Source organism: Caretta caretta, chromosome 17, assembly GCF_965140235.1.
Source record: "Caretta caretta isolate rCarCar2 chromosome 17, rCarCar1.hap1, whole genome shotgun sequence".
Taxonomy (NCBI): Eukaryota; Metazoa; Chordata; order Testudines; family Cheloniidae; genus Caretta; species Caretta caretta.
Window position 1 is genome coordinate 19,008,480 of NC_134222.1, and position 25,521 is coordinate 19,034,000.

Below are 25,521 nucleotides of genomic sequence, written 5' to 3' on the forward strand. Positions count from 1 at the left end.
TTCAACATCTAATAAACTAGGCAGGATTAGGCCTGGCTAATACTTGGATGAGTGACTGGTAGTAAATGAACACAGTCTTGGGAAGTAGGTCGAGTGATTCAGTAGGTGGTTCCTCCCCATTGAGGGCGAAATCCTTGCTGCTGTTCCAGCTGCTTTATGCCAGGTAAAAGGGCTGGAGCAGAATAAAGGGACTCTGAAACCCCCAGTTCTGTCTCGGAGAGAATTTCCCCAGCACAAGTATTATGGAAGATAGCTATAAGGCTGCCTTCCATAGACCCCCTTGCAAGCACTGGTTTAGGGGATGGGGAGAAGGCAGAGCTGGGATTGGGAGGGTTGCATTAGGGATGCAGGGCCACCGTACATAGGAGTAGCGCTGCGTCCCAAGAGGGAGCCCCGGGAGGCTGTCGTAACACCTTTCAGAGCAGCTTTCTGGAGGCTGCTTTACCCATTGGATCATCGTAGGATTGGGAGGGTGCAAAGGTGGTTTAAGGCTGCCTTAGCCCTCTCCCTCTGGGCTACAAGTATTGTGATGTGCCTCTTACAGGTGCAGCATAAAATCTCACCCAGTATCTGTATTGGACCAATGCATGGTGTTCGGAGACACTGTTGGTGCTGGAAGTACTGTCTTTTAGGTGAGACACAAAGTCCTGACCAGTCATGATCATTAAAAGACCCACTTCAGTGTCCACATGTTTGGAAACTGAACTCACACTAGTTACAGCTCTTTCTGTTACCTGAATATATGGCTTGGACTTGGACCATCTTTTTGCTGACTTTAATACCAGTTGACATATTTTTCTCTTTTTTTCTTATTGAATTAATAATTGGGATAAGTATCGTAGCTTTCTAAAAGCTGAAATAATATAGGGAAAATATCCCTAAAGCGTGCACTTTAAGAACTCTATTGCATATTTATCAGGAACTGACACATTAGGTATGGTGGAGGTTTGGAGGCTTAGAGAGAAGGTGCAGGTAGATGTTGGCAATGGCTGGAAGATTGTGCCTTAGGGGAAGAGACAGAATATTCCTGGGGGCAGTGTGAAGGTTCAGGTGGGAGTAAAAGCTGCAGCACCCTTTGAAAGATGCTGCTCCAGGGACTGTTGCTACAGCTCTGCCCCAACCCCCAAGCCTGCCCGCTACTACCCCTATCAGGGTGTCCAATGCTGCAGGCAATGCTAGAGTTCAGAGTGCAAGATGTAGGATTCTTGATTCTACTTGTGAAAGGACAGATGAGGATAGTGACCCTCTTCCCTCCAGTGTGAGACTGAAGTAAAATAAGGCCCGAGCTTTTTATCAAAACATATTCTGAATGCTTTTCAGGGGAAGAAAGGTTGAGGGTAAACGAACTACAAATTTTTTTATTATAGTTTCAGAATAGGAGAAATTAGTCTTAGAGTTTGAGTGCTTTTCTGTAACATTGTATTGATCTTAGGCTGCAAGTAGTAAATTCAGACTTCCTCAGATGTTACTGGAATATAGGGTTGCCACGTGTCCGGTTTTCGACCAGAACGCCAGGACCCTGGCAGCTCTGATCAGCACCACTAACCGGGCTGTTAAAAGTCCGCTTGGTGGGAGCTGCCTGAGGTAAGCCTGCTTCCCATGCCCCAACCACCTGCCCCAGCCCTGATCCCCCTCCTGCACCCCAAACCCCTCATTCCCAGCCCCCCCCCAGTCTGCACCACCAGCCAGAGCCCTCACTGCCTCGCACCAAGAACCCCTCATTTCAGGCCCCACCCCAGAACCCGTTCCCCAGAGCCTGCACCCCAACCCCCTGCCTCAGTCCAGAGCCCCCTCCCATACTCTGAACCCCTCTGCTCCACCCCCCACCCTCTCAGCCTGGAGCCGCCTTCTGTACCCCAAACCCCTCATCCCTGGCCCCATCCCAGAGCCCTCACCCACTCCCGCACCCCAACCCCCTGCCCCAGCCTGGTGAAAATGAACAAGTGGATGAGGGTGGGGAGAGGGAGCAACAGATGGAATGGGGATGGAGTGAGCAGGAGGCGGGGCCCCAGAGACGGGGCACAAAGGAGGGACGGGCAGGGGGCGGGGCAAGGGTGTTCAGTTTTGTGCGAGTAGAAAGTTGGCAACCCTACTGGAATATTAGAAATTGAACTGGAGCATTCTGAATTGTGGTTGTTCCTCCTGTGAATTATTAGGTTCTTTGTCTGATGCCGTATTGTATTCATAAATTTTGTGAAATATTATTTTATTTATAATTATGGAGATCTGACTTTTATGTTTAAAAATTGTGGGAAGCTTTATTTTTGTAGCTTCTTTGAAAGAGAAGGACACGAATGTAACTTAAGGGGCAAATCATGCACCCAGCTAACTGAAACTCTGTTGGAGCGGTATGGACATTAGTGCAAAAAAAGAAATGCTGCTTCTCAAGTCAGGGCAGGCCTGGAGCACCTTTGCAGCCAGTGCGGCAGTAGAAGCTCTAGCCATTCTAGGTTTGGTAGATAAGGTAGATTTTAAACAATAGCCATGGTATCGAGGAACCAATTTATGGCTTAAAGGATACACACAATTATGGTTCAACTGGCCACATCCCATCACACAACACTTCACTCTTCCTGCAAGCTGTGGAGAGTGCTGCTACAGGAGAAGTGCTCTATGATGCTCCATGAGAAACAGTCTCTCAGTGTGCCACATCCTATATCTGACCTTCTGTCCAAGCAGCAGAATCATGTTTCTTTTGCCTTTAAAGCAGTGATACTCAGATTGAGGCTCAGGAGCAGCAAGTGGCTCTTTAATACGTCTCCTAGGGCTTTTTGCAGTACATGATATTAAAACGCCATGTGATTTAATTATTAACCGGGATATTTTACTATGTTGTTAACCAATTGTAGAATACTTGGTCAGTCATTTTGCTGTGAAAATTATATATATAACAGTAAATGAAACTATGAATTCACTCTACTGTGGCTCTTTTGGGTAATGTTGATTGCTAATTTGGCTCTTGAACCATTAAGGTCTGAGTATCACTGCTCTAAAGCCTTCAGATGCCTGCAGAATTTAGGCTTGTACTATTTTTTGATAATGAAGACTAACATTCCCTTCACTAAAAAGAAAAGGAATACTTGTGGCACCTTTGAGATATTTATTTGAGCATAAGCTTTGAGCATAAGCTTTTGTGAACTACAGCTCACTTCATTGGATGCATGCTGTAGCTCACGAAAGCTTATGTTCAAATAAATTTGTTAGTCTCTAAGGTGCCACAAGTACTCCTTTTCTTTTTGCGGATACAGACTAACACGGCTGCTATTCTGAAACCTGTCATTCCCTTCACTGTTTGTGGACACCTTAAATTCCCTGCTGTAGTGTTTTGTTTTTTGTTTTTATGCGGTGTCCTATTGTTTTAATCTAAATGGGTGATGTGTGTTTGGGGGTCAGGCGGGAATGCTCCACTTTGTAAAATTGGAAAAATAAGGGATAATTCAGCCCATTGGAAAAACCAGATGATATGTATAATTCTTGGTTTTAAAGCACAGCCTTTTCATGTTCTATATAAAATGGGGGGAGGTGGGGGTGAGGCGATGATGGGCTTTGTTTCAAAATGGAATTAGGGCAATAACTCTTCTGTCCCTTAGGCTAGTGGAGTCACAGGGGAAGAGGAGGAGAGCTGCAGTTTATTGCATGGAATCTTTGCCTCAGTCTCTCTAGGCTATTTCAATTTATCCCTGAATTTTCAGGGGAATAATTAATGAATTAATTAAGTATGCTGTGAGGTATTTGAATATTCAAAAGCCACAATGTAATTATTATTTTTCTAAAACATGTTTTCAGATTATTTTCACGTGTGATCTCCCAAGAAATCATTTGCATTTACTCCATCAAGACCTTGTACAACTCATTGCCATGCCTTTACTAACCCAGAGACAGTATTCCTAAGGAGTGCCTCCACCACAAATGTTTGTTGCAAAGATGAGGCTTGGGGGGAAAAAAACAATATATTTAAAAACTCATTTTGCTTTGTGGTGATGACAGTGTGACACAGCAGAACTTGTGAACTGGCTTCGTTGTGGTTTTTTGTACGTTTAATTGTAATTGTACATTTAAAAAACTCACATTTAGGAATTTTCTTTCACTGCTTGTCATTTTGTGTGGGAGTTTCTTGAGAACAATTGCTAAAAAAACATCACTTAAGACATAGTTTAGGCAACACAAATAGTCTCGTTGAAAGAATTGCAGTGCATTGGATGTATTATTTTTAGATCCAAACCTTAGGAAACACATTACCAATTATATAAAATATTAATTGCCACTAGTTCTGGCAGTGTTTCATAACTTGCTGTCTTACTGTTGTCAATGTTATAGGCCTGTAATGAGGATGAAGCAGGGGTGAGAGAGACCAGACTTTTGTTCTGAAAAATCACGTCAAAAGCTCCATATCTAAAATATCAGGTGAACAAGTTTTTATAAGGTGGTTCAGATTTTCATTACTAAACCAAATAAAATGGGAAACCTGATTTTCTGTTCTTAAGTATGGAGTGGTGTACCCTTTTTTCTGTATGTCACTGAACAAGTGCACCAGTAAACTCTGAAATTAGAGGCTTATGATTAGTTTTAAAGGTTTATGATTTGCATCTTTCCTGTCCTAGCAACATATTGGTAATCCACTCATTTCTCCTGTACATTTCAATGCAGGTATTACATTACTAGTTACTGTTAGAAATGGTGCAAGTGTGGATATTTTAACACTACCACTGTGGCACAAAGTTAAATCCTACAACATATGTAGACACATCTGAAATTTATAGTGACCTGTGTTTTAGCACGTTACTGTTGCAGAAATTTTAAGTCCACAGTCATGCTGATGTGAAAGCTTTGTGTGGAGACTTAAAATTCACAGAGAACATTGTCCTGATCCTGTTGAACATACTCCATTCCATACATTCCAATTCTCTCCCGTTGGCAAAACAGGAATCAGTCCCTATGGTTGAGTCTAGGGAGCACTTCATAACTCCTGCCTTCTGTGGTTAGGAGTTCCCATTTTCCATAACACCAATTAGCCACCTACAAAATCTTTTAAATATAAGAAACAATGTGGCTGTATACCAGAAATGGCTAGGACACTATGTTTGCTGAGCAATCAAGTAATCATCACTTCTCACATTTAATTCAAGGCTTGGTAAAGCAGTTTCTATAAAGAAACCTCAAGCCATGCAAATGTCCTCAATTTTTTTTAATAGTATCAGGGATAGTTAAGGGTTGGTCAATACTGTGTGAATTGTAAATTTAAACAGTGACAGTTTTTCCCTCTTAGTTGATAGGATTTACCTTTCCAGTCTGGCTTTGTATTAGTCTCTTTGTCTTGTATTAGTTTGCAGATGGAATAATTATTTTTTTTAAAATAGGGACGAACTACATAATATAGGGCACAATTGATTTTTGCTTCTGAAGTCTGTTCACATGATTTAGAAATAATTTCACTATTTTTTTCACTTCTCTATCTTTTCAAACAGGTACTATCAGAAATATTTTTAAAGATTAACTTCTTAAAATTGATCTTATTTTTTTTTCTGCTGAGGTGCTTTTTTCTTTTCCTTTTTAAATAAATAAGGTGGTCCCAGCATATTCAATATCTAGACAGCTTTTCATCAGTTGCTCATCAGCATGCTAATTGCTGTATGACTAATTATGCCCTGAATTCCAGTTGATTTTCTTAATGAGACAGCTGGGTTAATTATATAATCGTATGATTACATTAGCCTAGAGTGCACTGGCGAAAAGTAACGCATGCAGGAGCGTGATGTCATTGCATGAACAGCACTCACAAGGGGGTGCATTCATCTTCTGCCTAATGACAGGGGAGGGCAACATTACCCACAGTGCTCTTTGTGTAAACAGTTATATTGAATTATTAAGATCTGTGTTTTTTTTCCAGCTTGTACAATACATGGAGAATTGTTTTTGAAGAAAACTCAGTTTGGAAATTCATCTGTTCAGTGATAGTCCAGTTTTACTTTGTGGTACTATGGCAGAGTTTACATTTGGTCTAAGCGTTAAAATGTTATGGCTATTGCTGAAATGTTACATCAGGCTGGTAATGCAGTGCATTGTTTCATTGAGATCCACCCTTCTTTTACTTTAAAACCCTGCTCTTAAAATATGCACAATAGAACCTGGCTCGTCCACACATTTATAAACTCCACCAAAAAATTGGTGTTCTTTCCCCTCTCAGAAGTGGTTTAACAGCAGATCCTCTTAGTAAGGCCTTATATTAATTTGACTAGTGTATTTTGTTTTAAAAAAAAAAACAAAAACAGAGTGTGCATTAACTAGTACACTGTGAAGTATTATCTGCCAGGAAAACGACACTGCATTTGTCCAAAGTTAACACAGTTGCTTTTTGCATGTCTTTGTTCATTCAGAGGCATATCCAGCCCCCTCCTTCTTGACCAGAGCCTCATTTGTAGCTGCACACCTGCGCATTCACACAGGTCTGCCATGTGTGTGGCCTGGGAGACCTGCTCAGAGTGAGCTTCTTGTGAAGCAGCACTGAGAAGGCAGCACATGGAAAGGTTAGGGGAAGGGTGAGTTCTGTGGACACTAATCCATCCTCAGGGCTTGAGTGGCATAGAATAGTTTTGACTATTATTTAGTATTTCTATTATGGTACTATGTCTGACGCTCAGTCAAGGATCAGGGCCTCATTATGCTAGTCACTAAACAAATAGAAATAAAGATGAGTTTCTGTCTTGGTGTTAGGATGCAACAGGTGGATTAGACAGAAAAAAACGGGTATGGGGAGTTGGAAGATGAGGTCATAATAAAATGAAAGGTTTAGCATAAAAGCAGGTATCTCAACTCACCTTTCACCTAACTAATGCCAGATGGTAATGATTTGTAGGCATTTTTGTATACTAACAATTTTAGCATTTCCTCTCTTTCCCCGCCTTCTTGTCAGCTCTGTGTCCAGGCGGGGCACCAGACTCTTGATTTGGGACTTAATCTCTAGCTTGCAAAATTGTCATTTACAGTGAGTCTTTCAGTTACTAGTGTCGATTAGCAAGGTTTTGCTGTACTGGGGGTTAGAGAAAAAGCACTCCCTTATTTGGAACCTTGTCTTTGCTGCTTTCTGTACGCTATCACCATTTCATTTCAGTTCCTTCAAATGTCAATGACCTCCTGTTAAATTATATGAAATCTGTGTAACATAAAAAGACAGCCTTTTATATGTGCAAGTTCTGGTTGTTTTTCCCCCCCAAAAAAAACCCCTCACACCAATCAAGAAGGAAAATATAACATCAAAGATTTCAGATTGCGGTGCTTACATTGAAAACAGTAATACCTGTGTGAAGTTTAAATGGTGTTGGAGATAATTAAGAAGACCAAAAAGCTGTGATTTCTAAAGTTTAAAATGCATGTTGGGGTTTGAGATACATAAATTAATTGTTTGACTCTCTAGCCAAAGCAAGTCATAGTCATTATGTTGTCATGCAGTAATTAGTTTCATTTATAAATTAAGCCTAAGAGGTACTTCGGCAATGCCTTTTACGAATCCCAAAACAATATTCTAAGGCTGCAGGCTTTTAGTTGGTCAACTAAGCTATAGTAAAGTTTGAAAGTTAATGCATGGGAGACGGTTTTTACATTTTGGTCCTTCTGTGACTGTTTGCTACTTTAGCATTAACCTTTAATAGAGCTAAATTAAATATACATGTCCTGATGAATAATTATGAGGTTGCATGAATTTTTATTTACAGTATAATGCTTTACAGGGATTGAAAATTTGACTAAAGGGTTAGTCATTATTCACTTTATAATGCATGTGTTATTTTTATACGTCTTTGAATTCCTTCCTAATTTCAGTCTAGAAAAGCATTGTTTATTTGGAGCAGACAGCGTCTTGTATGGTGCCAACTATCAGAGGGGTAGCCGTGTTAGTCTGTATCCACAAAAACAACGAGCAGTCCGGTGGCACCTTAAAGACTTACAGATTTATTTGGGTGTAAGCTTTCGTGGGTAAATACCCACTTCTTCAGATGCATGGAGTGAAAATGAAAGCTTACGCCCAAATAAATCTGTTAGTCTGTAAGGTGCCACCGGCCTCCGCATTGTTACAGCGTCTTGTGCGTATCCTGGGTTTTTAAAACGAATGTACTAAAAATGTTTTTAAAAATCATGGGGATAGAAGGCAGTGTACGAACACTGGTTCTTATAAATACAGTTTGTATTGGCCATGGTATTTTAGGCCTGTTAGCACAAATGTTAATAGTATTTTATAGAAGTATCACAGATAGTTTTAGGTCCTCACTTGCTATATTTTTAAGTTTGTATTATAGCCCTAAATTTCAAATAGGCTGACACCATCCAGTCTTTCTTTATGATTAGTAGTCCAAAGTGCTGGACGGGCTTTGCTGGAGAAACACTGGGCTGAAGAAATGTGACAAAATGGTCATTCTAGGTAATGGTTGTTTTGGCTGCATGGGAGGAGGTTCATGTTGTGACAGCCTGCACCTTAACTGGACTGTGTATAAATATTGTAGGGACTTCTCAGTGCTGCTATAACTTCAACTTTATGTATAATTCCTTACCCAGACCCCCTGTACCTGCCACAATAACATTTTAAATTTGATTTATTACAAATATTTTAATAGAGATAATAATAATGAAAAGTATTTGGCCTAAAACCAAATGAAAAATCTATGTAGTCATAAACTATGAATGTATGTACAGAGAATAGATGACAAGCAGCCTAGATTTTATATTATGAAGAAGGTATGTCATAAGCTGTTGAGAAACTAAATAACAAAATGCAGTATACTACTTACGATGTCTCTGAGTTCAACATAACCCAGCACTGTTCTTTTATAAACTGTGAAACAACGCTAGCATATTGAAAAACACACAGGCTCATGCTTAATGTGTTAACAGAGGTACAATAGACTTATTATGTTTCCAGAGACTGAGGGTGGTCTGAAAAATTAATGACTACGGTGTTTGAAAATTAAGTGAACTCCATAATATATACTGTTGTTGATCCACTGAGTTTAGTGTTTAGCATTCCTCAACAGGAGACTAAATCTTTGCAGCCATTTCACAAGTTATGCTGGCGCCCATAAGAGAAATGCATTCAATAATTTTTTATAAGTCCATTGGACTCCAGCATTTTCCAACACTGACTGGGAAGCTGAGATCCCAGAATAAATTCTCTATCCATACATGGCAGGTGTATTGTAACAGTGTTTTTAGCTGAATAGAAATTGATAGAATTGACAATAGGAGAACATATAAAGTGTTTCAAATTTGTATTTAATTTATTGGGTAAGAAAAATAGAGAATAAGTACCATAAAATCTCCAGTTAGCAGAATTAAATTTTATTAGCATTCGCATCAGTTGTTTACTAGTAAATGTCACTATGATAGAAAATGAGCCAAAGGTTTGTAATCATATTCACGCAAGAGATTCTGATATCAAATAACAGATCTTTCACAGATCCCCACAGCTGTACTTGTTTGTGCCTTATGGCTGAGGGCCTTATGGTAATGGTACAAGCTTGTTCAAAAGTATGGTTCTTTGAAAGGGGAGGTATTTAATATAATTTTTGTTGCTTTTACTCAACAAAAGAACAACAAAACATCTTGTACATTAATGTCTTTTTCATAAAAATAGATTGGATCTCGAGACTTTTCATGCCTCGTTAGTCTGTGTCATTTTAAAGATGCTGTCAAAATACTTTCAGTCACTTTAAAAAGATACTATTCATCATTTAGAAAATAAGGGAGAGCCTAAATATAAAGAATTGTATATCATTTTAAAAAAACACGTGGGAAAGTAGAGGAAAGTAAATAAGACCTAGGCTTTACTACAACAACACTGCATTTGACCTTTAGAATGTCATTTTAACTAAGGAAGAAGGAGAATTCCTCCACAAAGAATTTCAGGATTCTGAGCTACTAAAGCTATAGCGGTGTTGCTGTTGTCTTTTTATTATTTAGATCCAGTTCCAGCTCTGGATCTAGGACAGCAGCTTCAGCTGAAAGTCCAGCGCATGCATGATATTGAAACAGAGAACCAGAAACTTAGGGAAACTCTAGAGGAATACAACAAGGAATTTGCTGAAGTGAAAAATCAAGGTAGGTGGAAAAAATTGCACTCTTTCTCTCAGATTGTAATTCTGACTGTTTGAAGAATATTAGGATTAGCCCTAATTGTATTTCATAAAATTAGTGTGCGCAGATATATTGGTATTTAATAAAGGAAGACTATTGCATGCTTATAGCCACTTCGAAATTTGCATGTCTGCATATGACTATTTTACTTTGACTGGACCAATAGGATTTCCTTTAGAACTTTTCCTATAGTATCATGTGATAGCTGGACATTCTTCTTTTAAGCATTCTGTTGTTGCCTTCAGCACTACCTAGTAGTGATCCAGCTACCATACTGAAGTTACATAGCAGTCATTAAATACTGAGATTATAGTAAGACTGGTCTAAGGCCAAACAAGTATTTTTTTTAATCCACTATATATTAAGAACTTTGTTTTGTTTTTTTAAAAAGTACATCTACTCTGCTCAATTTTTCCTCAGATAAATTAGTAAAGTTACCTCGGTACTTGCAGAATTCTAAATAATTACTACAGGGAATGCCCAGATAATAGTGCAAATACCAAGGTAATGTTTCATTTTTTAAGGCAGTTGGCAAGTTTTTTAAGGTGACCACGGTACATGAAAAGACCATTATCTAAGGTGCAAAAACCTGCTGTCTCTGAAAATACCCAAGCTTTCTTGCCTTTCAGAAAACATGCTTCCTGCACCAGGAAACAAAATATGCTCACTGTAAAAACCTATTTCCCTTTACACACAACTTGTGGTTTCCTTGTAAATATCCAATTCTGAGTTACACTAGCAGCAAATAGTTCTACCACATGGGAGAGTAGGCTTTGTTTATCATGTAAGACTTGGGGATCCAAACATTGCCCAGCTAGAAGTCTCATTGACAGTTTACTGGGGCACAATATGCTGAACCTAAATTGCAGCAAAAGATGCATGTTACAGCCACCTCTCTCTTTAATATGAAGGGAGTGGTCCATTGAGACTGCAGGTCCCTCAGCATCCAGGTCTTCAGACTGGACTGCAATAGATGTAACATTGCGTACTGGGAGCTCTACCCTTGGCAGTTGCGCTACTTAGATAAAAGTAGAGACACAACCACAGTTCACTTTGTGGCACTCTATTGGTCATGCACTTTGACCACCTTTGTTTAGGAGCTTGGGACCTGATCTTGGAAAGTGTAAAGAACCATCAACTCCGGTTGTTTGCTTTTTATTGATTTATTTATTTTGACAGGCGTAGCACTTAAGTACTTCAGTCAGGATCAAGGCCCATTATGCTAAATGTTATGCAAACATGTAGAAGGACATGTCATGAAGAGCTTGTGATCTTGAAACCAATGGGAGCTGAGGGAAGTCAGCACCTTGCAGGTCCGGGCACTCTAATGCAACTACAAAATTTGCATTTATTATGTGTGGCTTTTTTATGCCATATACATTTATTTCATTCATGTACCAAATCATCTTTGATCAGTGTTTTCATTCTGGAATTGCAGTTCTATGCTGTATTTAAATTGAAATGGTTTGAATGTGTTAGGAATGACCTACAGAGTACTGTTAGTAGTTAAGGGTGTTTTGATTTCTTTCCATAGATGGGTTGTACGTGGCCTTAAATGAAGTTAAAAACATAAGAATGGCCGTACTGGTCTGTCTAGCCCAGTATCCTGTCTCTGACAGTGGTCTGTGCCTGATGGTTTCTGTCAGTTGGAGGTTTAGGGATACTTGGAGCATGGGATTGCATCCCTGACCTTCTTGGCTATAATAGCCATTGATGGATCTTTTTTGAAGCCATTTATACTTTTGGCCTTCACAAAATCCCATTGCAATGAGTTCCACAGGTTAACTGTGCATTGTATGAAATGGTACTGCCTTTTCTTTGTTTTAAATGTGCTGCCTATTAATTTCATCTGGTGACCTCTAGTTCTTGTGTTATGTGAAGGGGTAAATAACACTTCCCTATTCACATTCTCCATACCATTCATGATTTTATAGACCTCTCTCATGTCCCCCCTTAGTCCAACTCTAATATGGGTTACCTAGGGAGGTGGTGGAATCTCCATCCTTAGAGGTCTTTAAGGCCTGGCTTGACAAAGCCCTGGCTGGGATGATTTAGTTGGGGTTGGTCCTGCTTTGAGCAGGGGGTTGGACTAGATGACCTCCTGAGGTCTCTTCCAACCCTAATCTTCTATGATTCTGTGATCTGTTTTTGAGATGGGGTGACCAGAACTGCACACAGTATTGTTGGACTTATATAGTGGCATTATGGTATTTTCTGTCATCTTATTTATCCCTTTCGTAATGGTTTCTAACATTCTGTTAACTTTTTTGACTGCTGCTGCACATTGAGTGGATGTTTTCAGAGAACTATCCACAATGACTCCAAGATTTTTCTTAAGTGGTAACAGCTAATTTAGACCCCATTCTTTTGTATGTATAGTTGGAATTATGTTTTCCAATATGCATTACTTGCATATATCAACACTGAATTTCATCTACCATTTTGTCATCCAGTCCCTTAGTTTAGTGAGAGCCATTTGTAACTGTTCGCAATCAGCTTTGTACTTAACTAATTTGAGTAATTTTGTAAAGTGTGCCAGTTTTGTCACCTCACTGTTCACCCCCTTTTAAAGTTCATTTATGAATATGTTGAACAGCACAGGTCCCAATACAGATCCTTGGGGAACTCTCTCTCTTGTGAAAACTGACTGTTTATTCCTACCTGCCTTTGTTTCCTATCTTTTAATCAGTTAGTGATCCATTAGAGGATCTTCTCTCTTATCCCATGACTGCCCACTTTGCTTGAGAGCCTTTGGTGTGGGACCTTGTCAAAGGCTTTCTGAAAGTCCAACAACACTATATTGAATGGATCACCCTTGTTCACATGCTTGTTGACTCTTCCCAACATATCATATATTTATCTATTATCTGATACATTTATTCTTTATTATAGTTTCAACAAATTTACCTGGTACCTACTAGCCTGTAATGGGCAGGATCTTCTCTGGATCCTTTTTTAAAAATAGGCATTACATTAGCTATCTTCCAGTCATCTGGTATAGAGGCTTATTCAGGATTCTTGGGTGAATACTATCTAGTCCTGGTGCCTTATTACTGTTTCATATATCAATTTGTTCCAAAACCACCTCTGTTGTCACTTCTGTCTGGGACAGTTCCTCAGTTTTGTCACCTAAAAAGAATGACTCGGGTATGGGGATCTCCCCCACATCCTCTGCAGTGAAGTCGGATGCAAAGAATTCATTTAGCTTCTCCACAATGGCTTTGTCTTCCTTGATTGCTCCTTTAGCACGTCAGTTATCAGGTGGTCCCACTGACTGTTCGGTAGGGTTCCTTTTTCTGATGTACTTAAACATTTTTTGCTGTTAGTTTTTGTGTCCTTAGCTTAGTTGATCTTCAGATTCTTTCTCGGCCTGCCTTCCTGTACTTTTACACTTGATTGCTTCTTTCTATATTCCTCATTAGGATTAGAATTCCAATTTTTAAAGGATGTCTTTTTGCCTCTAACTGCCTCTTTTACTCTATTGGTTAGCCATTGTGGCATTTGAGATATGCATTTAGTTTGAGCCTCTATTTTGCTGTTTTCAGTCTCCATGCAGTTGGCAGGCATTTCACCTTGTGACTATTCCTTAATTTCTGTTTAACTAGCTTCCTCATTTTTATGTACTTCCCCTTTTTGAGGTGAAGTGCTGCTGTGATGGGTTTCTTTTGGAATTTTGCCCCTTACAAGGATGTTATATTTAATTACATTGTGGTTGCTATTACGGAGCGTCTCATCTCTATTTACCTCTTAGACTGGGATCCTGTGATCCATTTAGGACTAAATCAGGAATTTCCTCTCCCTTTTGTGGGTTCTACAGGCCGCATCAGTGGTGTCTAGAATTTTCTCTCTGCATCCCTCCCTGAGGAGACACATACCCAATCAATTTGAGGATACTTGAAATCCTCCATTATTATTGCTGCATTTGCTTTTTCAACCTCTCATCTCCCTGAGCATTTCACAGTTGGTGTCACCATTCTGGTCAGGTGGTTGGTAGTATAGTCCTACTGCTATACTCTTATTGTTCAAGCACGGAATTTCTATCAATAAAGATTTTATGGTACAGTTTGATTCATTTAAAGTTTTCACTTTTATTTGACTCTATGCTTTCTTTCACATATAGTGCCACTCCCCGACCAGCATGACCTTCTCTGTCATTCCTATATATTTTGTACCATGGGATTATTTTGTCCCATTGATTATCCTCATGCCACCAAGTTCCCACAATGCCTATTATATCATTATCCTTGATTAATACCAGGCACTCTGGTACACCCATCTTATAAAAAGCACTTGTACATTTTGTTAATATTCAGTTGCTTGCCTTTAGGTGTTGTATTTAAATGGGACTCTTTTGTGTTTGACTGTTCCTCACTAGCACCTACCTGTACTTACCAACTTCTTTTGTATCCTGTTTACTAGGATATAGAGTTCTCCCATTAATAAATTCATCCCTAAGGGATGTCTCTGCCCGAACCATGTGCTTCTCCATATCTGTCAGCTTTTCCCCAGCCCTTTGTTTTAAAAAATCCTCTAGAACTTTTTAATTTTACTTAGAATCATAGAACCTTAGGGTTAGAAGGGACTGCAAGGGTCATCCAGTCTAACCCCCTGCCAAGATGCATGATTTGTTGTGTCTAAACCATCCAAGACAGATGGCTGTCCAGTCTCCTTTTGAAAATCTCCAGTGAACCAGACTGATTCACTGATTTTGGTTTACATGGAGCCTGTCCTTCCTATATAGGATCCTCCTTTCCCAAAAGGTTCCCCAGATTGTAATAATCCAACAACCCTCCTCCTTACACTGTCATCTCATCCGTGAATTGAGACCTTGCAGTTCTACCTCTCTTTCTGGCCCTGCACATGGAACTGAAAGCACTTCAGAGGTCCTGGACTTTAATCCCTTGCCTAGCAGCCTAAATTTGGCCTCTGGGATCTCTCGCCTGTCTTTCCTTGTGTCACTGATACCTACATAAACCACAACCATTAGCTACTACCCAGCACTGCACATACATCTGTCTAGATGTCTCGTGAGATCCACAGCCTTTGCACCTGACAGGCAATTTAGTATGAGGTTCTTCTGGTCATCACAAACCCAGCTATCTATATTTCTTCTTTGAGGAGTGTCCCTGTGGGTGCTCCACTTTTGGTGTCTTGATGCCCTATGCTTGTAATTGGAGATTTGTGGTAGCAGTGACCGGTTGGGCTGTGTTATGAATTATTCCAGTTAGGACACGTACAGTTCGTTTCTAGGCTGATGCAACCAAATAAAGACAAACTGCAGCGTATCTCAAAGTTTGTAGGTTTATTACGCTCGAGCGTGGTACCGCTCTGTTAAGCAGAACAGGACCCCGATTACAGGTTACACCAAGATTATATACTGTTGGCAAAACATCCTGCCTGTGTGCCTCGGGGGGCCTAAACCAATAAACAGGCCTTCTCCTTATCTATTACCAATCCCCTGCAGCCACCTTCCCCATGCAAAAAAGCTGAAGTGGCAACTATTTCAGGCATGTCAGCTGGTTCCTGTCTCCAGGTTTGTTTCCCTTATCTTGAAACTGTCCAGCAGTCCACCTTGAAGGATCCTTCCTTCCTTGGTACGTGATGTGCTCGCTTCTAGTTAATGGCCGAGAGGAAACCCAAAATGGAGTCACATATGCTAACTAGGTTGATTTCCCCTAATGGCTGCGCATAGCTGTTGCTTTCTTGCACCATTCCAATCTGTTACATAGCATTGCGCAGCCATCCCTCAGTTCCTTCTCTACCACCTTTAGACTGAGTCAGACCGATCAGCGGCACCCACTCTTTCTTGTTAGATAGATTAGGGTTCGTTAGTATCAGAGGGGTAGCCATGTTAGTCTTTATCCACAAAAACAACTAGGAATCTGGTGGCACCTTGAAGACTAACAGATTTATTTGGGCATAAGCTTTCGTGGGTAAAAAACCCACTTCTTCAAATGCATGGAGCGAAAATTACCATAATTATTACCATATTACCAGAAAATTACCATAATTTTCACTCCATGCATCACCCCCTCTACTTTGGAGTTTAAAATCGATTCTCTGAGGTAGAGAAGGAATTGAGGAATGGTTGGTTGTGCACCACTGTCACCGCTCAGAACGGCGCAAGATTGCAACAGCGCATGCGCGGCCCAACCAGGCACTGCTATCACAAATCTCCAACTACAAGCGCAGTGCGTCAAGACACGTAAAGTGGAGCACCCACAGGGACAACCATCTCGAAGAACCTCAGTTATTGCACAAGGTGAGTAACCTTCTCTTCTGATAATCAAATCCCCATCACTATTACCTGTCTCTTTCTAATAACTGTTCCCTGTCCTGGAGGGATAGCCTCAGTGTGAGAGGATCCCATTACATAATCTGGAAGGAGGGTCTCAACAATAGGATTGTTTCCTTCTGCTCCAGCCTTATGCGCTCCTTACCTGAGATTTTCATCCTCTTTAACAGTACAGAGGCTGTCAGATTGGGGTTGGGACCACTCTGTTCTGTGCCTAAAAGTCTTGTCTATGTTCCTCTGTTTCCTTAGCTCTTTCAGTTCAGCCACTCTGGCCTCCAGTGCCTGTATTGTGTCTGTGGGGGCCAAGAGCTGCTTGCAGTGCATGCACACACATGCCACCTGCCCACAAGGCAGATAATTGAACATGTTACATTCAGTGTGATAAAGTAGATAGCCCCTAATCTGCTCTTGGATTTCTGCCTGCATTATTTTTACTCTTGTAGGGCTTTTTTGTTTGTGTGTTTTGTTTTTGTTTAGTTTGGAGGGTTTGTTTTTTTTTGAGGGGGGGGGGGTTAGCCCTGAGTTAGCCCTGCCTCCTTGTCAAGGGATTTTAAAGGGGTTAGGGTTCAGAGGATAGCATGCTTGAGGCTCATTAGTAAGCTGTCAGCCTAGTGTAGCAGGCTGCTTGGCTCAGCACACAGCCCCCAAAACAGACCACACTATATTTGTCAATCTACCAAGCACATGGCAAGCAAGCAGACAAAAACAAACTGAGAAACTCACCCAAGGATAATGTAAACTCTCCTCCTTAACCTGGAGAACTCCCTCTCAAAACTTTCTTGTTCCTGTAAGTGCCATCCCCCAGAAGTGGTATTTCTGTAATTGCTTGTTGAGCTTTAGCCAGCACAGATTACAAATAAGGTGCTTGCTTCCTGGAGTGGAGTAATTCCATTGACTTCACTGGAACTACTCAAGTGAGCATAGCTGTGAACGGGGTTTGAGCCTAAATCATGACCCTTTACTGGGGGTACTTCATATCTATGTAACTTTGAATGAGTCAGGGTCTGAGGGTGCAAGCAGGGACAGCTCTCATGGTCCTTAGTGGAATTGCACTTACTCGTTCCAGTGCTGAATTAAGTTCTCTATATTACTTAGTTCATTTTGTTTTCTTACATTTTAGTGATGAAAATATTTAGGGTAAAATTCTCTCCTGTCCAAATGGCAAATACCAACTCTGCACATCCAAGAAAATATCAATGTTCAGATCTACTTTGCAGGTCTGAAGGAAGAATTTTCCCTTGGATTTTCAAGAATACAATTGATCAATATGGTAAAAAGGGACACCAGGCAATGACATGATTTAATGATTGATGATTTTTTTTAAATGTCTAAAAAATTTTAGACTGTCATATTTAGTCAAAAGCCAGTGGTTGGTTATGTGCATTTGTTATTTCAATTCTTCTCTATTAGTTGGTCACAATGGCTCTGACTTTTCCCTCTGTGCTCCCTACACCAAGATTCTAATCTCACTTATTCTGGTCTTATAATAAAATTCCATTAACCTAATTTTACATGGTATAAGTTAGATCCAATTTCAACCTGAAGGCTTTAATTTTTATAGTGGCATTTGTCTTTCCAATTTGTTTATGGACAGTTTTTTTGCACCTGGTAGTATTTTTCTCCTTTCACCAATATTGCTAATAATATCACTTCTTGAACTGCTACATCTCTCCTTGGCAGCATCAAAGTATTGCCAGCTTATGAGTCTTGTCTAAATATGGTTCCTTTCCAGACTCCCTTTTTGTTGCAAAGCACACCAGTCTTGGTCCGTGTCTTGCTTTCCTATTGTAAGCCTTAAGGCATAAAGAATTCTGCCCTTCTATGTGGGTGGAGTGAGAGTCTCAGTGACAATGTCAGTTACTGTAACAAAAATATTAAGGATTCCAGTTTGTCTATTAAATTTGATATATGTGTTAACACAGCAGTTAAATCCTAACTGCCATATTTTTCATAAGTTGTGAAGCTGGTGTGTGTTCAATTAATGAAAGACTGAATCTGTACAAGAGCCATATTAAAATTGCTTCTTTTTACATGAGCACAGTAATATGAATGAACTATTTGTGTAAATTCATACTTAAACCCACTGTGGGACTTTATTTATCTCCACTCAGCAGAGAGCTAATTTGAGACTAGTTAATAAGGTGATATTATATTTTACAATTGATTTTTTTTCAGTCATGTTATAGAAACCGTAGCTCTGCTTCCCAGCAAAATCCATTGATCCTTCTCAACCTAAACGTTTAAAGTTCAATTTAACATTTAGGGAGTAAAAGGTCTCTAAAGGGACTCGTATCCATTGATTTTGTGTCAGAGTTGAAGAGCTAAATTTTAAAGCACACTGAGCCTACAGGGTAAAGAGAGCCTTGTATTCTTGTAGCCACATGGAGCTGTGTAAACTCATTCTTTGCCTCATTGTTTTTTTGTAGAGGTTACAATAAAAGCGCTTAAAGAGAAAATCAGAGAATATGAACAGACCCTGAAGAACCAAGCAGAGAATATAGCCCTTGAAAAAGAACAAAAATTACAAAATGACTTTGCAGAGAAGGAGAGGTGAGTGTTTGTGTGTGTAGGTGTTGTATGGAGGGAAGGAAATCATCATTTTCTGCTTAATCTTCCCAAACAGGGTCCTTCCTTCAGTTCATTGAGACAGCTCATACATTGAATCATTCTAGTGATTTATGTGTTTGAGACAGAATCATTTGATGCTCAACTTTACACAGAAAGACAATTGTGCAAGTGTATAAGTGAAACAAGGACATATTCTTGTTCAATGTCTTCATTAATGATCGGGAAGATGGTGTGGATTGCACTCTCAGCAAGTTTGCAGATGACACTAAACTGGGAGGAGTGGTAGATACACTGGAGGGTAGGGATAGGATACAGAGGGACCTAGACAAATTGGAGGATTGGGCCAAAAGAAATCTGATGAGGTTCAACAAGGACATTTGCAGAGTCCTGCACTTAGGACAGAAGAATCCCATGCACCTCTACAGACTAGGGACCGAATGGCTCGCCAGCAGTGGAATGCGTTACCTAGGGAGATGGTGGAATCTCCTTCCTTAGAGTTTTTAAGGTCAGGCTTGACAAAGCTCTAGCTGGGATGATTTAGTCGGTCCTGCTTTGAGCAGGGGGTCAGACTACATGACCTCCTGAGGTCCCTTCCAACCCTGATATTCTATGATTCACTCCTCTGATGTATTTGGGGTGTTACTTTCAAAAGAGTGCAAACCTACTTTTATTCTTCATTAGTTGGATTGTCCTTTGTGACGCCAATCTTTCTCCATTAGCTGACAGTGTAATTCAGTCAGTCTTTTGTGTCACAGTACAATTGTACATCAGTTCAACACAGAACATTTTAAGAGGAAATATTGTACCCAACAATATGGTTACCTACTTGCATGGTAACAGGAATCTGGCAGTGAGTCAGAGCTCTGTGGCTCTCACTCAGAACTTAATTTTGAAAAGAGTTTGCATGCTCCTATATGTCAAAATAATATGTAATTAATTTCTCACTTAATTATTGATTTTTTTTAAAGCAAACTTGGAAACATTTCTGATTTTTCCAAAGCTAGCAAAATGGAATGCTAAAAACCTTTTCTATAATTTAGATCAGCTGTCAGGGAAGTTAGACTGTACATTATAGAAGGGGAGTGCTAACAGGTTGTTTTACAGTAATGAACCCTCAACTCAGGTACTCCTCCCTTAGTCCAACAGTGCCTGGGTCTGCAAACCTTCAGTACATACTTCAAGGCTTACCATTTTCCTAGGCTGTTTGTGTGGGTGGTTGGATTGATCATTTAGATTAAGGTAGGAGCGGGATGAAGCTACATGTGAACTGGGAGATACTTTTTAAAATCAGCATTTTATAGTTACTTTTTGTTGTATAATAGAATCAACGTTTCTTGTTTCTATCAAATCCAGTTTGTTTACATACATTCATACATACATACATATATTTTATTTTTATGTATGTATGTAATGACAGTTCAGTGGAAGGTAAATTACAGGAAGTGTGTGTGTTAAAGAGGTGCTTTTTGACTACAAAACACAACCTAAAATTATATAGTTTAATATGGAGGGAAAAAAACAAACTTTGACCTGAGTTTCTTGCCAGAGATACTTGTTAACAAGTTTGATAGAAAAGAAAATGTATTGTCTGGTTTAAAATTACTGTGTCAGAGAATATGTAAACATACAAAATAATACTCAAGATCTGTGACAGTTAGAAAGTTTTGGTTGATTTTGTCTGAATAGGATTTTTTTAAACATGTTCCCCAGGGAGATGTTTAGGATGCTGGGCGCTTTACGCTCTATCATCACTATTTTAAAATCTGCAGAATAGATAAAAGTCTCCAGAAGCATGTCACAGCAACTCTATGCCTAGTATAGGCTTTATAAGTCTGGCCTTTAGCGAAGAGTCTGGTGACTGTATGGGCAAGTGACATGAAAGCGTGTGCTGTAACTGACACAAACAAGGTAACGTTGCTTATGGACATAAGAAATGTGAGCATTTTGAAAGGTCTGATCGTGTTATATAGGAAATAACAATGTAATATTTGTTTTGAAGTGTGCATAGTTTTTTTTAGAGGGTAGTTAATACTGTTGTTGCATTTAGAATCCATTGCAATTATGATGAAACAGCTGTCAGATCTATTGAGGATATCATTTATAGCAACAAATTCCTTCATTATGACAGAAAAATGGAAATGTATCATTCTTCTTGTACTAACTTTGTTCAACAGTGGGTGCGTGGTGACAATTTTCTTAATAAGTGTGACATTTCCAAAACAAATTATGCTACGGAAAACCTTCCACTAAAGATATCATTTAGATAGCAGTCAACTCTTGAATTATGTTCATGGCTTACATTTTAAAGTAGCTACACTGTTAAAATTTTAATAACTGGGACTCCAAAATATGTACAGCATTCCAGTGAGATATGGCTTATGGTTCCCATTGTGGTATCTTGTAGTATACATGGTGGTGTCATTTGCCTCATTACAGTTGAGCTGGTTAATCTCTGTCTCTCTCAAAATTGCAAAATACAATTAAGCTGGTATACAAGATCACCAGCTCCATTTTCATCTCTCCTTTTTTCTTTTTTAGAAAGTTGCAAGAAACACAGATGTCGACAGCCTCGAAGCTGGAGGAGGCCGAACACAAAGTTCAAGCTTTACAAACAGGTTTGGCATTGCTGTTGTGATCTGTACCTATGGCCAGGCTGGTGGTGGGATAAATACAATGAAAGGGAATCAGGACTGAGCTTGAATCAGATCTTGCAAGTCTACGTTAGGACTCGGGGAAGATCCAGCAGTGCTTAAAAATTGCCCTGCAAATCTAAGATTTTGTTGGGCTCTTAGCCCAGGGTCCTCAGGTATTTGTGGCATCTTGATCTCTCCCCTGTTCTCTGCCTGTGGCACACAGCAGTTTTGTCTCCTGAAGACTGAAATGCCATTGTCTAATCCAAATTATTGGGCTCAGTATAGAGGTAACTGGGAGAAATTTAGTGGCCTGGGCCAGATCAATCTAGATGATTTAATGGTTCCTTCTGGCCTTAAACTCTGCGTATCTACAAAATAAATGCACACGTGTGCTATAGCCAACTACTGGTGGATGTAGTGGATAAAACCTATATAGTATACTAGCTATGTCATTGGAATGTTCCTGCAACTAAAACAGGCCACAGAGCTGCTGACTACATCCATGTTTGCCTTTCCACATTGTATTATGCTCTGATCTCATACACCCCTAATCTGTGCTATATATAATGATTGGAATTCAATGTGAACCATATTTCTGCTTCCCATCAAGCAATCTGCTATTTACTTTGCTATTCATCCTTGCACAGTTATGTTTGCCAGTCCATCTAAGGTAGTGCCCATTGGGTTTCTTTTTCCCTGTGAACACAAGACATTTAAATTTGACTCCATTTGACATTTAAATTTGAACTGAATGGAATAAACATTTTAATTGAAGGAGCAATGTGAAACGAATAATGTCTAGCTACATTAAGCAGAATGGTAACTAGAAACTTTTACAATTCAAAAGAAACAGATTAAAAAATACAGAAAAACTAATTCTTAAAACCTTTTCATCATCTAAGTCATTATTTATTTGGTCAGGTAGAATCCTTAATGCAAGATGATTTTTGGACAGGAAACAGTTTATAGTGGGATAAAAAATTGAGTAGCCTTTTTATATTGCACAAAGTACTGGTCTATTACAGTACCAGTAACGTTTCAATGTTTTATGACTTCTAGCCTTGGAAAAAACTCGGACAGAATTATTTGACCTGAAAACAAAATATGATGAAGAAACTACTGCAAAGTAAGATTTCACCATTTTCTTCTTACATATCTTCCTTTAGTACCCCACCTTCCTAATTTTGCACATTATAACTGGAAAGAAGGGTGAGATGGAGGTGGTTTTGGAGTAGAAATAAGTAGGAAAACATTGGCATAATTGAATATCCTGTATAGAGACTGATTACACTAGTGTGTTTTCCGCAGAGTCGCTAGTTCTTCTCCTGTCTTGGCTGGGCAAGGTAGGAGGGTGGTGCAACAGGGCGGAGAGTGGGTGGAGCCTTGGTTCTGTCCCAACTAGCGAACCAGCGTGCTAGAGGAACATATACTGTGTTGCATAAGGACTTCATAGAATCATAGAATATCAGGGTTGGAAGGGACCTCAGGAGGTCATCTAGTCCAACCCCCTGCTCAAAGCAGGACCAATCCCCAATTAAATCATCCCAGCCAGGGCTTGTCATGCCTGACCTTAAAAACTTCTAAGGAAGGAGATTCTACCACCTCCCTAGGTAACGCATTCCAGTGTTTCACCACCCTCCTAGTGACAAAGTTTTTCCTAATATCCAACCTAAACCTCCCCCACTGCAACTTGAGACCATTACTCCTTGTCCTGTCCCCTTCTACCACTGAGAATAGTCTAGAACCATCCTCTCTGGAACCACCTCTCAGGTAGTTGAAAGCAGCTATCAAATCCCCCCTCATTCTTCTCTTCTGCAGACTAAACAATCCCAGTTCCCTCAGCCTCTCCTCATAAGTCATGTGTTCCAGACCCCTAATCATTTTTGGTGCCCTTCGCTGGACTCTCTCCAATTTCTCCACATCCTTCTTGTAGTGTGGGGCCCAAAACTGGACACAGTACTCCAGATGAGGCCTCACCAATGTCGAATAGAGGGGGACAATCACGTCCCTCGATCTGCTCGCTATGCCCCTACTTATACATCCCAAAATGCCATTGGCCTTCTTGGCAACAAGGGCACACTGCTGACTCATATCCAGCTTCTCGTCCACTGTCACCCCTAGGTCCTTTTCTGCAGAACTGCTGCCTAGCCATTCGGTCCCTGGTCTGTAGTTGTGCATTGGGTTCTTCCGTCCTAAGTGCAAGACCCTGCACTTATCCTTGTTGAACCTCATCAGATTTCTTTTGGCCCAATCCTCCAATTTGTCTAGGTCCCTCTGTATCCTATCCCTGCCCTCCAGCGTATCTACCACTCCTCCCAGTTTAGTATCAGCCGCAAATTTGCTGAGAGTGCAATCCACACCATCCTCCAGATCATTTATGAAGATATTGAACAAAACCGACCCCAGGACCGACCCCTGGGGCACTCCACTTGACACCGGCTGCCAACTAGACATGGAGCCATTGATCACTACCCGTTGAGCCCGACAATCTAGCCAACTTTCTACCCACTTTATAGTGCATTCATCCAGCCCATACTTCTTTAACTTGCTGACAAGAATACTGTGGGAGACCGTGTCAAAAGCTTTGCTAAAGTCAAGAAACAATACATCCACTGCTTTCCCTTCATCCACAGAACCAGTAATCTCATCATAGAAGGCGATTAGATTAGTCAGGCATGACCTTCCCTTGGTGAATCCATGCTGACTGTTCCTGATCACTTTCCGCTCATGTAACTTTGGACAGTTTATTCCCTCCGTGGAGCAGTAGGGAGACCATGAAGAAGATTGACTCCCCAAGTCACAGTCTGCCTCCTGTGCTTCTCCAGGGCAACAAAACATTACCCCTTACACTGAGCCATAGCATATTGCCATAATCTCTAGTCCTTAGTAATAAGAGGAATGTGGTGATCAAGGTTTTGCCCATAAGATGTTGGTGGGTAGAGATCAGTCTGTAGTAGAGGCCTGCTGGCATCCATTCTTCAGTTGTGTCCAAATCTGCATCGAAGTTAGATCTTTAGAGACTAATCTTGCAAATTCTGGGGATCCTTAATCCCCATTGAGATCCTTGGGAGCTACAGTGCTTGAAACTTGTGACTGGGTCCTTAATTGTTAAGGTTCAGTGTTTACTATAGAAACAATTTTTATCCCCTTCTTATATGGACTCTATTAATTAAATTTTTGCTAATTTGCATATTTTAGTTGTTTGAAATGCCTTATTCAGAACTTGGATCTATTTTATTTTCTTACTGGTTGCATTCTTTTCCAACTGATACACACTGATAACTGTTTCTCTAATAAAAAGAAAAGGAGTACTTGTGGCACCTTAGAGACTAACAGATATATTTGAGCATAAGCTTTCGTGAGCTACAGCTCACTTCATCGGATGCATGCAGTGGAAAATACAGTGGGGAGATTTATATACATAGAGAACATGAAACAATGGGTGTTACCATGCACACTGTAAGGAGAGTGATCAGGTAAGGTGAGCTGTTACCAGCAGGAGAGCGGTGGGGAAAAACCTTTTGTAGTGATAATCAAGGTGGGTCATTTCCAGCAGTTGACAAGAACGTGTGAGGAACAGGGCGGGGAGGGCCGGGAAATAAACATGGGGAAATAGTTTTGCTTTGTGTAATGACACACCCACTCCCAATCTAACACGGCTGCTACTCTGAAACCTGTTTCTCTAATGGGGCTAGAAATTAACATAGATTTTGCATATCCTTTTCTATGGGCTGGTATCATTGATACTAGCTCTGTTGTTAAAAATTTCTGTTAGAGTGGATTCTACGATCCTCAGTCATGGATGAGGACACATGTATTAGGTGCTGTACAAACATAAACATGTAAATTCTTGTGTTTTTTAATATAAATATTTCACTGGCAGAATGGTGGATTTATTTTCAAAAA

General features: G+C 40.1%; 1 protein-coding gene across 6 annotated transcripts in view; it reads left to right on the forward strand.

The window, feature by feature from the left end:
* CUX1 (cut like homeobox 1) overlaps nt 1-25,521 on the forward strand; it is a 398,832-nt gene that overhangs the window by 187,920 nt on the left and 185,391 nt on the right. For all 6 annotated transcript variants that reach the window (XM_075120956.1, XM_048824335.2, XM_075120957.1 and 3 more), the window contains exons 5-8: nt 9,946-10,083; nt 18,841-18,964; nt 21,521-21,597; nt 22,675-22,741. In XM_075120956.1, coding sequence (XP_074977057.1) covers nt 9,946-10,083; nt 18,841-18,964; nt 21,521-21,597; nt 22,675-22,741 — 406 coding nt within the window. The remainder of the gene's footprint in view (nt 1-9,945; nt 10,084-18,840; nt 18,965-21,520; nt 21,598-22,674; nt 22,742-25,521) is intronic.